General features: G+C 41.3%; 1 protein-coding gene across 1 annotated transcript; it reads left to right on the top strand.

Moving 5' to 3' along the window:
* Nucleotides 1-2,304: 2,304 nt before the first annotated feature.
* On the top strand, nt 2,305-14,850 carry LOC139288691 (putative helicase mov-10-B.2). The gene is made up of 23 exons (XM_070910063.1): nt 2,305-2,429; nt 2,523-2,625; nt 6,566-6,747; nt 7,287-7,380; nt 7,491-7,632; nt 7,743-7,995; nt 8,106-8,219; nt 8,954-9,134; nt 9,510-9,652; nt 9,747-9,923; nt 10,489-10,601; nt 10,696-10,892; nt 11,133-11,230; nt 11,395-11,492; nt 11,582-11,680; nt 11,777-11,879; nt 11,961-12,078; nt 12,792-12,983; nt 13,122-13,193; nt 13,291-13,416; nt 13,501-13,589; nt 13,719-13,831; nt 13,919-14,850. The coding sequence occupies exons 1-23, from the start codon at nt 2,305-2,307 to the stop codon at nt 13,978-13,980; spliced, it is 2,994 nt and encodes a 997-aa protein (XP_070766164.1). The 3' UTR covers nt 13,981-14,850.

The following is a 14,850-nucleotide window of genomic DNA, read 5'->3' as shown; positions in this document are numbered from 1 at the left end:
TTTATCACATTTTGAATGTTTCATAAATAGAATTAGAATGATAAATGATAAGAGTTATGTTTTTATGGTAACAATCAGTGACACCTGCTGACAACTGACAGTAAAACATTATGTCATTTTATGGTTTGCTAAGAAATGAAAGGGGAAAACCTAAATGCTGTAGGAATCCTTGGGAAATGTATCAAGTCAGTCCAGTGGATAGTAACACAATAACAATGAGATGACTCTACAAACTGCAGTTGAGTCAATAGATAGTTATGTGCACCACACAGGGATGTAGTGTTTCCCACTTTTGTCTTATACCCAAATAATTGTTTGAATAATCATAAAGAGAGGTATCTTCAGTCTGCTGATGACCCTGTAATTAGGAGCCTACTACGAAACGGGAACTTCCTGTCAGACAATAAATCTGTAAGTGTTATTCCTCTCTGGGACTCTCTTGGTGCAAAGCCTAAGAATAAATCATTTCCCTGGGAAAGGGGAGGACGGGTGATAGCCAGAGCCTGGCAGAGCAAATCCTATATGAAAGACAGGGACTACTTTTTGCTGATTGGTAATTACAGATCTGAACGTACAAAAATGAATAAATGGCTCAGACCTAAATTTCAATGGCTACATTAAGACAATTACAAAATGAGCTTACTATCACCATAAGAATATAAAGAATCCAGAGTCCAGACCTCTCAGATCGTGTGGAACAGGTCTTCTTACTGTCCCCAGTCAAAACTAAACAGAGAAGCTGCATTTAGTTTTTTGGCACCACATCAAAGTTCCAGAAAACATGAGGTCTACTCTAAGTTTCAGTTCTTTTCTGTCACTGCCTTTTATTAAATAAAATTTGGGACTATGTATTCATATCTTGCGCTGTGCTTTAACTGCACTGTTTTATTCTCATTTTATCTGTTTTAGCTTTAAAGCCTACTCTTGATGCCAAAGCAGATTTCTATCTGTAAAGAGGGAAACCAAAACTCAAAGAACTGAAACCAGTCTTTGTTTAAAGTTTTACACTTTAAACATAAAAGTTTTAAGAGAGTTGGTTATAACATCCTTTATGATCTCTTGGTTTGGCAATCTCAGACTAAATAAAAAACAACTTGGGAAAAGTGTGAAACTCTGGCACAAAGTCGCTGATGTCAATCTGAACTTGCTGGACTCACTGTGTAAAGGGTGAAGGCAGTCTAGTGCAACACTCCTCACACTCTACATGCAGTGAGGTCACGCTGCTTCCATCACTGATAGACACACCCATCATCAGCACCAGGCCTGGCCTTCAATGCTCAGAGCATCAACACTGTTTCACTTGCCAAACTCTTAAACTTGTGGCCCTTCTTAAACAATCTCTAACCAAGTTATCATGGGCGGCATGGTGGTGCAGTGGTTCGCACTGTCACATGGGAGGTAGAGCAGGGTAGAGCGGATTGGGGGTATAAGTGACATAATTTATTTCAGTCTGTTTGCATTCAGAACTGCTTGCATTATTGTGAAAGCACTTGTAACATTTCCAAATTACTTACTGCTTCACTCATTTTTTTGCCTGGCCATTATTTATTTACATTTAACAGGATGTTTAGTTAAGATAAAGCTTAGTTCACTTGCATGCAACCATATGCTCATGTTTTGAACAAGTACAAAATGTGACATTCATAAAGTGAATGTGAAATTAACATTAGTTGTAAAGGTTGAATCAGGAGACTCATTTCCTTATGCACACGCTCATTTATACGTTTCCAAATGGGATTAAAGGGTTAGGGTTAAGTAAGTGCTGGATTTTTCACTCTATTGTCATTATTATTATTATTATTATTATCAGTAGGCAGCCTTAATGCAGGTAACTACTGTATGTCAGATGTTTGGTCGGCTACAGTTATAACAGACGACATGCAGTATACAGGCTAAAACTACGTTGAAGGAAAGATGCAGTTGTTATTAAGGACGTGTTCACTGACTGACTCGGCCAAATTAAAAGTTAATCGCTCTGTTTTGTTTCGGTTTGTTCATTCGGACTATGTGCGCCGACTTTCCAACACGTTAGGTTTCGTTTCTGCGGACTGGCTGTCTGTGTGGGTGCACTTGTTTTAATTACCCGAGCTCGACCGTCTCTGCATCGCAGCTCCGTATCTTGAGAGACGGAGAGACACCGCCCACGTGGACTGTCCAGGGGTAGAAAGGGACCCGCTCTCCCCGGGATTTCCTCTGAGATGCAAATATAACCCGTCTGTTGATATATCCGTATTCAGGCGAGCAGTCCGGTCGTTTTCCTGTGTGATAAACTTCGATCACATTAATCTTTGATCATTTGTTAATATGAAGTTGTCTTTACGCTGCCAGATTGGACTCGACTTCTTTGAGTTTTTGAAGGAGACCGATCGAGCATCCATCACACAGAGACTTGAACTAAGAGACATTTACAACATAGAGTTCAGGAGCAGGTGAGTTGTTCTTCCTCATAGGGAGATGAGAGGAGATCTGTTTGACAGTTGTATAAATGTTTGCTAAATTAAATGCTTTTGTGTTCATTTTAGGAATCCAGGGGCCAAAGATCCAAACTTTGGTTCAGTCCTCTACTCCCTGAAAGTGTCCAACAAGATAACAAGACGAGGAGACACCATTCGCTTCAACTCCAAGGTATGTACTTCCACATTATGTTGTAACCCTATTTCAGTGTTCTTTTTTTGTTTTTTGCAACAGTAACTGCATTTTCAGATGTGATGATGAAGACTTAAGTCAGTGCAATCTTCGGCTTTCATCAACTGTTTTAATTGTTTAAAGTATATAAAGTTTAAATGTAATAATTTGCAGTTTTCTAGCTTTGGTTAACTATTTAGTGGCACAATTGTCAGATACCGGATACAGTATTTCAGCAGAATTTAAAATAATTTACCTGTTGTCAATCAAATGAAACAACCAATTAGGGTGAGTAAACTCGGACTGTCTCATTATTTAGAACTGTCATTTACAAATGTATTCTTGGAGTTTATTTGCTCTAAATTAAGGGCCAAAGTCTATTAAACATCTGACCACTATAAATAACTGGGAGGTGTGTTCAGGAACCTGCTGAACCTGTGATCACATGTGATCATCGATGTCACTTGTCACCATAGGTCAGTGCTGCCATGTAAAGTATGAACACAAATCTATCTTTTTAAATATTGGTTCCAAAACAACATTATTCTGGTGGATCAGTTATTTATTTAATAGTTAATAATTATTTCATGTCATGGAAAACGTTTTAAGATTTGAAGCTGAGTTTTCAGGGGCTTTAAACAATTTCAGAGATTTAATGTTTTGAACCAGCAACAGCAATGTGTCAATTCAAAAGCAAGTTTATTTTAGGACATGGTGGTGAATGTCTTAAGATAAAGCTTGCTATTATGTTTATATGCATTTATATATATTATATGTATATGCAGATTAGGTACTGTGATGATGAATAATTCTACATCTCTCATTGAGAAGGAATGAACCTTCCCTGAAGTGTTGTCCACCTGGCCTCTCTGGGTCAGGAAAACAAGATCTGTTAGGACTCAAACATGAACTTTCCCCAAACACCCTGTCCTCAGATTAAATCTAGGTCATAAAACAGACCTCAAGAGTTGAACACTAATGGAAGTTAAGTGACAATTTGCCAATTTACGACAGGACCAACCTGAAAACTGCTAATACTCCCACATTCCAGGACATGGGTAGATGCAGACTCAGTTCGTAAAAAACTCATACAAGTACAAAGAAACTGGCTTCGTAATGCAAAATCTGATGTACACTAATTGATGCGTGACGTTTAGTTTCTTCTTCAGGAAGGATGTGAATGCTGATTTTGATGCTGGTGCAATAGAAGTTGAACTAACTTAATTGAACTAAGAACTGGTTACACATATGAACTAATCCAGATAAGATAACGATGAGATGTATGGTCTCTTTGTTTAGCTAATGACACAGGAAATGTGAATATGCATTTATATAAACAAATTGATTGATCATAGCTTGTAATGAAAGAAAATGTAAGTTAATGCCAAGTCCCACATCCCCCCCAGAGTGCAGATGTGTCTGCCAGACCCCCTCTTCTGCATGACCCCCTCTTTTCAGAGACGAGGAACCAACATGTGATGATTTTAGTATACCATTTTATTTGTTGTACCCATATATGGATACGCATATAGATATATGTAGAGATTTATGTGTGTGCCGACCGTGCATGCAGCCTGTTACAGTTGCTCCTGTTTGTGTTCTTATTTTTCTTACTCTTTTTTCTTTTCCTTTATTCCTTTATTAACGTTTTTTTTTTTAAATACTGACTTTTGAAGTTGCGCCCTCTCCAAACATGCTGGTGGAGAGAGTTCTGGTACTTTTTTTCACCCTGGAATTACTTTCATTTTCTGATTCTGAAAAGAAATCCCACCGGGGATCAATAAAGTATTTCTGATTTGGATTCTGAAACTAAACTAACCAATTGTTTACAGATACACACACACACACACTGTGTGCAGCCTGTGTTCCCCTTTTACACCCCCCCCCCCCCCTTCTCTTCTCTCAGGACAGAGAAAAGATCTTTTATTCCTGAGGTACAAGGAATACTGACATGTATAGATTATATTTTACTATTTAATTTACTGTGTTTTACTCATTTCAGGTGCTGTGCATATACAGTGCATCCGGAAAGTATTCACAGCGCTTCACTTTTTCCACATTTTGTTATGTTGCAGCCTTATACCAAAATGGATTAAATTCATTTTTTTCCTCAAAATTCTACACACAACACCCCATAATGACAACGTGAAAAAAGTTTATTTGAGGTTTTTGCAAATTTATTAAAAATAAAAAACCTGAGAAATCACATGTACATAAGTATTCACAGCCTTTGCTCAATACTTTGTTGATGCACCTTTGGCAGCAATTACAGCCTCAAGTCTTTTTGAATATGATGCCACAAGCTTGGCACACCTATCTTTGGGCAGTTTCACCCATTCCTCTTTGCAGCACCTCTCAAGCTCCATCAGGTTGGATGGGAAGCGTCGGTGCACAGCCATTTTCAGATCTCTCCAGAGATGTTCAATCGGATTCAAGTCTGGGCTCTGGCTGGGCCACTCAAGGACATTCACAGAGTTGTCCTGAAGCCACTCCTTTGATATCTTGGCTGTGTGCTTAGGGTCGTTGTCCTGCTGAAAGATAAACCGTCGCCCCAGTCTGAGGTCAAGAGCGCTCTGGAGCAGGTTTTCATCCAGGATGTCTCTGTACTTTGCTGCATTCATCTTTCCCTCTATCCTGACTAGTCTCCCAGTTCCTGCCGCTGAAAAACATCCCCACAGCATGATGCTGCCACCACCATGCTTCACTGTAGGGATGGTATTGGCCTGGTGATGAGCGGTGCCTGGTTTCCTCCAAACGTGACGCCTGGCATTCACACCAAAGAGTTCAATCTTTGTCTCATCAGACCAGAGAATTTTGTTTCTCATGGTCTGAGAGTCCTTCAGGTGCCTTTTGGCAAACTCCAGGCGGGCTGCTATGTACCTTTTACTAAGGAGTGGCTTCCGTCTGGCCACTCTACCATACAGGCCTGATTGGTGGATTGCTGCAGAGATGGTTGTCCTTCTGGAAGGTTCTCCTCTCTCCACAGAGGAACTCTGGAGCTCTGACAGAGTGACCATCGGGTTCTTGGTCACCTCCCTGACTAAGGCCCTTCTCCCCCGATTACTCAGTTTAGATGGCCGGCCAGCTCTAGGAAGAGTCCTGGTGGTTCCGAACTTCTTCCACTTACAGATGATGGAGGCCACTGTGCTCATTGGGACCTTCAAAGCAGCAGAAATTTTTCTGTAACCTTCCCCAGATTTGTGCCTCGAGACAATCCTGTCTCGGAGGTCTACAGACAATTCCTTTGACTTCATGCTTGGTTTGTGCTCTGACATGCACTGTCAACTGTGGGACCTTATATAGACAGGTGTGTGCCTTTCCAAATCATGTCCAATCAACTGAATTTACCACAGGTGGACTCCAATTAAGCTGCAGAAACATCTCAAGGATGATCAGTGGAAACAGGATGCACCTGAGCTCAATTTTGAGCTTCATGGCAAAGGCTGTGAATACTTATGTACATGTGATTTCTTAGTTTTTTATTTTTAATAAATTTGCAAAAATTTCAAAAAAACTTTTTTCACATTGTCATTATGGGGTGTTGTGTGTAGAATTTTGAGGAAAAAAAATTAATTTAATCCATTTTGGAATAAGGGTGTAACATAACAAAATGTGGAAAAAGTGAAGCGCCGTGAATACTTTCCGGATGCACTGTATGTACACATGGGCATATATACATGTATATGTACACATATACATGTATTCAGCAGCTCCTGAACCACACTGAACGTGCTGAAGTCCAGCCAACTTAGTCGTAAAGTAAGAACTTAATGAAAGAAGCTGACTCAACGTCTGGGTTCTAACTCAACAAAAATTAGAACTGAAGAAACTCTGAATCCTGCACACCCACCCAAGTGGATGAGGATGCCGGTCGATTAATAGTTGATAGGGAAATTTTCCATCCAAACACAAAGTTGACGTAAAGTGATCCTCTGCACAGGTCAGAGATATTTTTCTGGACCAATGGCAGTCACACAGGAGCCGTCAGCCAGAGCCTTTCCAGGGTGGAGCGGCCAGTACCGGGACAGTACAGACCTTCACCTCCGGAGATGAAGCAGAGACGGGCGTTCGAGCCCGGAGGAAGCTGGCCAGTCTTCTGATGAACAGACTGAGGACAGACAGGTAACATGACCAAATAACCTCTTGTGATTATCATGCTCCCAAGACTTCTGCTTGTCACTACAAGAGCACTGTGTATATTTTTTTTTTTACATTTTTGACACATACAAGCTTCCTCTACTATTTCTTTCTACACTACAATCCTCTCAAGGCAACTCAAAAGAGAAGTCATTTAAAGAATCACAATCAACAAACAAAGGGTCCTCTGTGGAGTCCAGACCCACAGCAACAGGCTGAATTTACTGGTGTGGTGTGGAAAAAGGCAGACGAGACAGGAAATAGTTGTGAGCATAAACTGCAGGAACTAGGATGGCTAGCAGGCTAACAACAGTTCTCAAAGTTGTGAATCACACAGCTTCTCATCAAAGGCTTTACTGTCATTAACGTCTGTCACTGGCCTTGCATTCACTACAGCCCTCCTCCTCTTCTGCCTTACTACAGGCACGATACATCACTATACATGAAAGAGTACTTTTGAAATTTGAGATTTAATGCTGATCTTCATAGTCACACACCAACCGTTGCTCTTTTTGCACTCACAGGGCTCAGTTCATCTTGGACAAACACGGCATCAGCATCAACTCCGACCGTCCGTTTGAGAATGGGAAACTCTGCTTGCATGTGGATGAATGTGAGGTAATAATGTTGTGTATCTGCAGCATTTCTCTGATGATCATCTGCTAAACCCATTGTTGGTCGTGGTACAAATGTGAAGCTGTATTTCTCCCCTTTTCTTCTTGAAACAGTGCATTGTGAATCTGAGAGTGGAGAACACCGGAACGGAGCCTGTGTATTTCACCTACTACACACCACTGCACTGGCTCAGGTACTTCAATCTGAAGGACGAGCACAAAGTGACCAAGGCCAACCCTCTGCATTTACAGCCAGGTAATGTAAACATCATCATCATCATATTTTGCTCAGCTGACGGAGAATTTATGGACACAAGAAACCACCTTGAATACAATAAAACATGATTACCTGTTATCTATTCTCAGGTGACAGCTATGAAATCCAGGTTCACTTCCGCTGCAGTTTGGTTGGTTTCTATCCAGCCACCCTGGCCTTTGAATTCAAACCAGACCTGCAGCCCTCCTCCGCTGCGTTCCACATTGTGCGCTTCATTGAGGCTCATTGTATAACTGCCTTAGGACGGGAGCTGGCTCCTATAGCGCCTTATAAACCTCGCTCCCTCCTTGCCTGCGACCCTGAAGTTAATTACACGATTGTGGATGGACAGCGACCTGAAGGGTATCACTGTTCACTCAACAGTTAAATATGCAGCAAATGTAAAAACACTGTAACACTGTATGTCCCCGACTGATGTATCTAACATTTTCCATTTTGTCTCCTCTTTCCAGGTTGTCAGTGCAGCAGCTACAAAATGTGGTCCAGCTGAAAATGTATCGAATGCCAGCAAATGTGAACCAGCTCATCAAGTCACTGAAGCAGATTACTTTCTTCCCTGACTCAAGGTGAATTCAGTTCAGTTTTTGATGTCATTTCCAGCTATAGGTCAGTCTTTAAAGGATAACACTGGTGTAATGACTAACCTAACAGATGTGTTTTCCATGTGATGTTAATGTATTTTATATGTTACAATGTAGCTAGCATAAATTGCGTACATATACAACTAATTTTTAACAGCAAATATGTTTTTAGGGTAACGTAATGCCGTCCGGCTTATGTTTTCTATTAATATAATGAGGAAATGTCACCAAAATGTTGTTACTGAACTTATAAGAAAAATGTTAATGCATTTTATTTGTTTTCTGCCAAAACATCTGATCTTGCATACATTATCCACTCCAAGAGACACAACGTGTTAATAAACCGAAAACACGATCTTTTCCCTAACCTTAACCAAAGTGCTTTTGTTGCTTAAACCCAAGCATAGACTCAGGATGCGAATCTCGGTCTCTGGTGTCACAGTCCTGCACTTTGTTCGCCTACTATTCACCCCGACCACCTCCACCGGTGTGTTAGATAAATGTAGTGTCACTTCATTCACATAAAAAAAATGCCACAGAACATAATCCAGGCAGCGATTACGTTTGCATAATTGGGATAACAATTTACTAACATAGAAACGTAATTTCTTGGATGAAGGGTTAGTGTGAAAAAACCTACATTAATGATATAAAACAGCTTCTGTTCTACAATATACACACTGCCATGCAATTTGTTTCTTTTCCTTTGGTCTGTTTAGAAGAGCCTTGCTGGAAAGTCCCCTGAGCTGGGAGAACTACACCGAGAGGTTTCAGCTGCTGCTGCATCTGGAAGAGCAACAGATGGAGGTGGACATCAAGAGATACAACATCCCCAACAGTGACAGAGAACAGGCCGTCATGTTCAGAGACAAGATCAACAAGAAACTGCTCATTCTGGAGGTTAATATGTGCTCACTCATTCACTCACAAAACCACACATTCCTTCACTTCTTCATTCCCCCAACAGTTGTATTAGTCATATAAAGCAAACATTAGTGCTGATTAGTGACATGACTGTAGGTTTCATTTAAAAGACACTCTGTTATCCACTCCTGTCTCCTTAACGTAGTTTCAGGGATGTGCATCAGACAGTTTAATAGATTATTTTTAGCATATCACAACGATCCTTTGTCATTTAAACATTTGTACACAAGTGTAATCATACATCCCTGATACCAGGTTATGATGTAGTATGATGAGAAAAACAAAAATACAAACGCTGTCTGATATATCTTAAATGATTTTAATTAACACTGCAACATATTCACCCGCCAGGTACCCGGTGTGTCCGAGAACCGCCCGTCTGTCCTACGAGGGGACGCGCTGCTGGCGTACCCTGCAGGAGAAAAGGGGGTGAAGTACCGCGGCTACGTCCACAGCGTGCAGCTGGACAGCGTCAAACTCGGCTTCAGCTCAGCGTAAGATCAAGACTTCGCAGTAACATACAATAATATTGACTCATATTTAACATGTTTGCTTGTAGACTCACACAGTTTGTGAATTTCTTTGCAGATTGTTGGATCGCTTTGTAGACGGCATGAACTTCAATGTGGAGTTCACTGTCAACCGCCTGACTCTGCGTCTTCAGCACAGAGCAGCAGAGCTGGCAGCTGCACACAGGCTGGGAGAAGTGTTGTTCCCTGCTGCACCCGCCTTCCCCTCTCAGCCAACTGAGCTTCCCAAACTCAGGTTAGACATACTGGTATATAGACTGTATATATGTTTGTGTAAAGTGCAATGTGTTAGCTGGCTGTTTTACGTAGTATCCCTCCCTCTACATATGAATGAAAACTGAAAACGATTGAGCTGCACATATGATCACACTAGTCAACTAAGGCTGGAAGGTTCTCTGAAGATACATGAAAACGTCTCTGCAGGTCTACGCAGAGAAGGGATTGGTTGATCCAACTCGTGTCTGGAAGTGGGTTTTAAATGGGAAGCAAAAAAACACGGAAACATCCCTCAAAATCCCAATATTAATAGCAGAAAGTGCCGTTTTTGCCTCCTAGTTATCTGGTTTATGTTCAATCAAAACTAAAGGATGCCATTAAATATCATATTAATGGAGACATTTTCTTATAGTCTCATTACGAGATGAACCATGTTATCTAACAGCGCTGGCCCAAAACCAGGTACTTGAGTTACCTGATGAGAGTGTGTGATTCGCTGTGCATGCAAACATAACGGCTGACTCTCTCTACCTGTTACTCAGCTCTGACATCATCCCTCTGTCCCTCCATCTTCCTGTTGATAGGCTGTGTGACTACAAGCTGGAGGAAAACCCAGAGCAGTATCAGGCTGTACAACACATTGTCGCTGGCTCGTCCAAACCGGCCCCGTACCTGGTGTTTGGCCCGCCTGGAACAGGTACAGCAAGCACCAGCATAACACTTAGTCTTTGCTCACAAAGCCAGAAATTCAACGCAGCTGACTTTCTTCTGATGGTTCTTTGTCTGTTCAGGCAAAACTGTGACTCTGGTGGAGGCCATCAAGCAGATAGAGAAGACCCAGACCTCCTGCCACATCCTGGCCTGCGCTCCCTCCAACAGCGCTGCCGATCTGCTCTGCAGGAAGATTCTGGACCACGTGGACGAGCATAAAGTGTTCCGCATGTACGCCAGCAGCCGGGACCCAAAATGTGTCCCTGAAGAACTAAAGGTCTGTGCTGGTGCATTGGATGCATGATGCTTGTTTTAGATGGGAAGCTTTTCTTTGATGCAGAAAGTAACCGACATTCATTCCACACACTCAATTGGTCAGTGAGATCATCTGCCCCCTAGTGGGCTTCATGATGCATTGCAAAGTCTATAGCTTTCATGCTGCAATACTTACCTGTTCTTCAGTCTTTTTGTCGCCTCTCTGAGGTTTGTGTACACGGACGTTGTGGTGCTTTCACAGGCATGCTCTAACCTGGTAGGGGAGTGTTATGTTTATCCTGCTAAAGAGAAGCTGATGGAGTATAGGATCATGGTCACCACCCTGTTAACAGCTGGAAGGTATGACCCTGACAGTGCACTTTGCTCACCTGCATGACACCATAAAAAAAAGTTGCATTTCACTGTCTCATCCCACATTCATCTAAAAAAAAAAAAAACTACCAGTCAACTCTACAGATGAGCTTCTTCTTTGCTACCATGTGTGTACTCTCTGATCTGTGCAGGCTGGTCACAGGAGACATCCCCGCGGGTCATTTCACGCACGTGTTTGTGGATGAGGCTGGACACGCCGTGGAGACAGAGTGTTTAGTCCCGCTGGCAGGTAAAAGAAAACAAACAGCTGTGTGTTTTCTGTAATCATATTGAACTTGTTTTATGTGTTGGTTGACTTTTGTTATCCGTGGAACAAAGGGCTGCTCCAGGCAGAGTCTGGTCAGGTTATTCTGGCTGGAGACCCCAAGCAGCTCGGACCCATTCTCAGATCCCCTTTTGCGCTGAAGTACGGAATGGGTAAGAACAGACTCACTCCACACCTGTCCTGTTTACAACACACAGACTTTAACTTAAAAACACAGCCTTGCTCTGCTCGTGTGTTGCTGCCTGCAGGAGTGTCCCTGTTGGAGCGCATGATGACTGATTTCCCCCTGTACCTGAAGAACGAGGGCGCGTTCAACAATCGCTTTGTCACCAAACTGCTGCACAACTACAGGTGTGGCAGTAGAGAAGAGTACGTGTCACTCCTTGACTGAAATTATGTGTTCTATTTTCATGTCTGTTTGTCCCTTTTCAGGTCCCATCCCGCCATTCTGAAGATTCCCAACGAGCTCTTCTATGACGGAGAGCTGCAGGTCAGCGCGGATGAAATTTTGCGCAACTCCTACTGCAGATGGGAACACCTCCCGAAGAAGGTGATGATTCTTCTTTTTCATGCACTGTACACAAACTGCAAACAGGTCATTTGGAAGTCAAAGCATGAAAAGTGACCAAAGCGCCTGCTACTCAAGACTTAAAGATATCTTGTATAAGTTCTATCTTTGTTATTCAGTGTGTAATGTAGCATTTCTCTCTCATTCTAGAGCTCTGATAATTGATTCATCATTTGAGTAATTCTTTAAGCAAAAATGCCAAACATTTGCTGATCACATCTATTTTATGTCAATTAAATATATTTGGGTTTTAGACTGGTGGGAAAAAAACAAGCAATTTTAAGACGAAAACATGAGAAATTATGATGGCATTTTTTCCACTCTTTGTTGACATGAATAGTGAAAATAATCGATAATGAACATAATTGTTGAAGTGCAGCTTTCTCCTTTTTGATTGAAGGACATTTAACAGTAATGTAATGATTTTACTGATGAATATCTTAAAATGACTCACTCATTTATCTGGGCTTCAGCACACAAACAAACCTCATTATTAAAAACCAAGGAAACAGACTGACTCTGTGTATCTATACATGCTAATCAAGATCCATACAGCACTTTTTACACTTGGTTTAACATTGTTTTTTTTTTTGTTTATTCCACTTCGAAGCAGCACAGTATTCAAAGGTTCTCCCAAAACATTTTCTTCAGTGTTTACATTATAAGATATAAAACATATCTCACATATCTCTCAGGACTTCCCGGTGATCTTCCACGGCGTGACTGGTGTTGACGAGCGCGAGGCCAGCAGTCCTTCATTCTTCAACGTAGCAGAGGTGGAGGTCCTGATGGAGTACGTGAAGAAACTGCTGCAGACACATGGCAAGAGGGGCCTTGCCACCATCTCACCCAGAGACATAGGCATCATCGCCCCCTACAGGAAGCAGGTCCAAATGAATTCAATTCAACACACACACACAAACAGAATACAACAATGTAGTTTATTGTGGTTTCAGATTACTAATTGCAATTAATTATGTGTAGGTTAAAAACTGGAGCTGGGTTTTTTTTGGGGTGTCACACAGGTGCAGAAAATCCGCAAGGCCCTGGAAAAAGTTGGGAAAGACCTTACATTTAAGGACATGAACAAGCTTAAGGTAACTAAACATTTCACACTTGAGTAATGTGAAACACACAGCAGAGGCAGTGTGTTAAGTCTATCTATATGTGTGTGTGTGTGTGTGTGTGTGTCAGGTTGGTTCCGTGGAGGAGTTCCAAGGTCAAGAGAGGAGAGTGATCATGGTGTCTACAGTTCGAAGCAGCCCCAATTACGTAGAGATTGACAAACAGTTCAACCTCGGCTTTGTCAAGAATGAGAAGGTATACAGCGCAAACACATGCGCATACACATTGTGTGTATGTACACTCAAAAACATCATTCTGACACACTCTTTTCTCGTCCAGCGGTTCAACGTGGCTGTGACTCGAGCTAAAGCCCTGCTGATCGTGGTGGGAAACCCCAGAGTGCTGAACACAGATCCTACCTGGGGCCGGTACGTGTCACATGGCTACTTATGGTCTCTGCTGTCAGCATACATATATTAAGATTTAAAATTAATTTGAGTCCCTGATAAGTTACGTTATTAACTGACATTATTTTCTCCCTCCCTGCTCGTCTGCAGGTTCATCCAGTACTGCCGAGATGAAGGAGGCTACACTGGTTTTGTTCAAGCAGAGGAAGACGAGGACGTGGTGATGAGGCTCGCTGCGCTCTACATCGACATTGATATTCAAGGTGACAGACGGTTATCTTTATTTTCATCAGTATCCCCCTCAAAACGAACATTTTGAATGATGTGAATTGTGAATCTTTTCTTTCCAGTGGAGACTGCAGAGAGTGTCGTTCAGCAGCAACTGGACCCCGAGTGGAGGAACGACCTGTGAGGGAAAGGAGAGCGTCCATCCTGAGCACTTGAAGGGATGCAGTTCATTCATTTCATATTACTTCACCAGATGCTTGAAACAAAGGGTTCATAACAAGGTATCTACATTTGTACTCAAATTCTCCAAAAATGTACAAAGAAATTCTTAAAAAAAAAACACTCTTGTTCTTTCTGCCTTCTTTATGTCAGCTATATGAAGTGAGCTGATTCACGTTCAGAGCAGACCTTCTAACGCTCCCTTTACCCCGTTAAAATCACTTGAAGACTTGATTCCTCAGCTTTAAATTAATTTATATTTAAAATGAATTTTACCAACCAAAGATGTGGCTCTCAGGGTTTGTTACTTAATTGACAGTTTTCGACTTTGCTCAATCATTTCATGATTTGTTGATTCATTGATCCATGTGTGAAGTGTCCAATCTATTTTTAAACCTGTTATTCATTGCATCTATTTTTAATGATATTAACCAAATGAAAGATGTTAATATGGTGCATTTTGAACTGTATTTTCTGAAATAAAATATGAAATGGAAGTGCAGTTAACATCTATTATGTCATCTATCATCCAAACCAAAGCTGGAAATTGTTTGGATCATGTGGCATTTGTTTGGTTTAATTTGATTTCAATGATGACATTTTTCATGCCATATAGAACTCAAATGTAATCTAATTGCTGCCTGAAACACTGGAAAAAATATAAATCCATGACACCATGGTATACTTTTAAAATGGCAGCAATTGCATGCAATTTGTATAATTAAGTCGTTTTGCTAATGGGAAAGTTATACAAACCATGTCAGAATATGAATGTAAATGCATTTATTTAAACAAATTAAAGGCATTTCCAAGACTTTGTGTTTTGGTTTTGTAA

This window comes from Enoplosus armatus, chromosome 8 (genome assembly GCF_043641665.1).
Source record: "Enoplosus armatus isolate fEnoArm2 chromosome 8, fEnoArm2.hap1, whole genome shotgun sequence".
NCBI lineage: Eukaryota > Metazoa > Chordata > Actinopteri > Centrarchiformes > Enoplosidae > Enoplosus > Enoplosus armatus.
The sequence above is the reverse complement of the archived record's forward strand: the minus strand, read 5'-3'. Positions and strand labels throughout refer to the sequence as shown.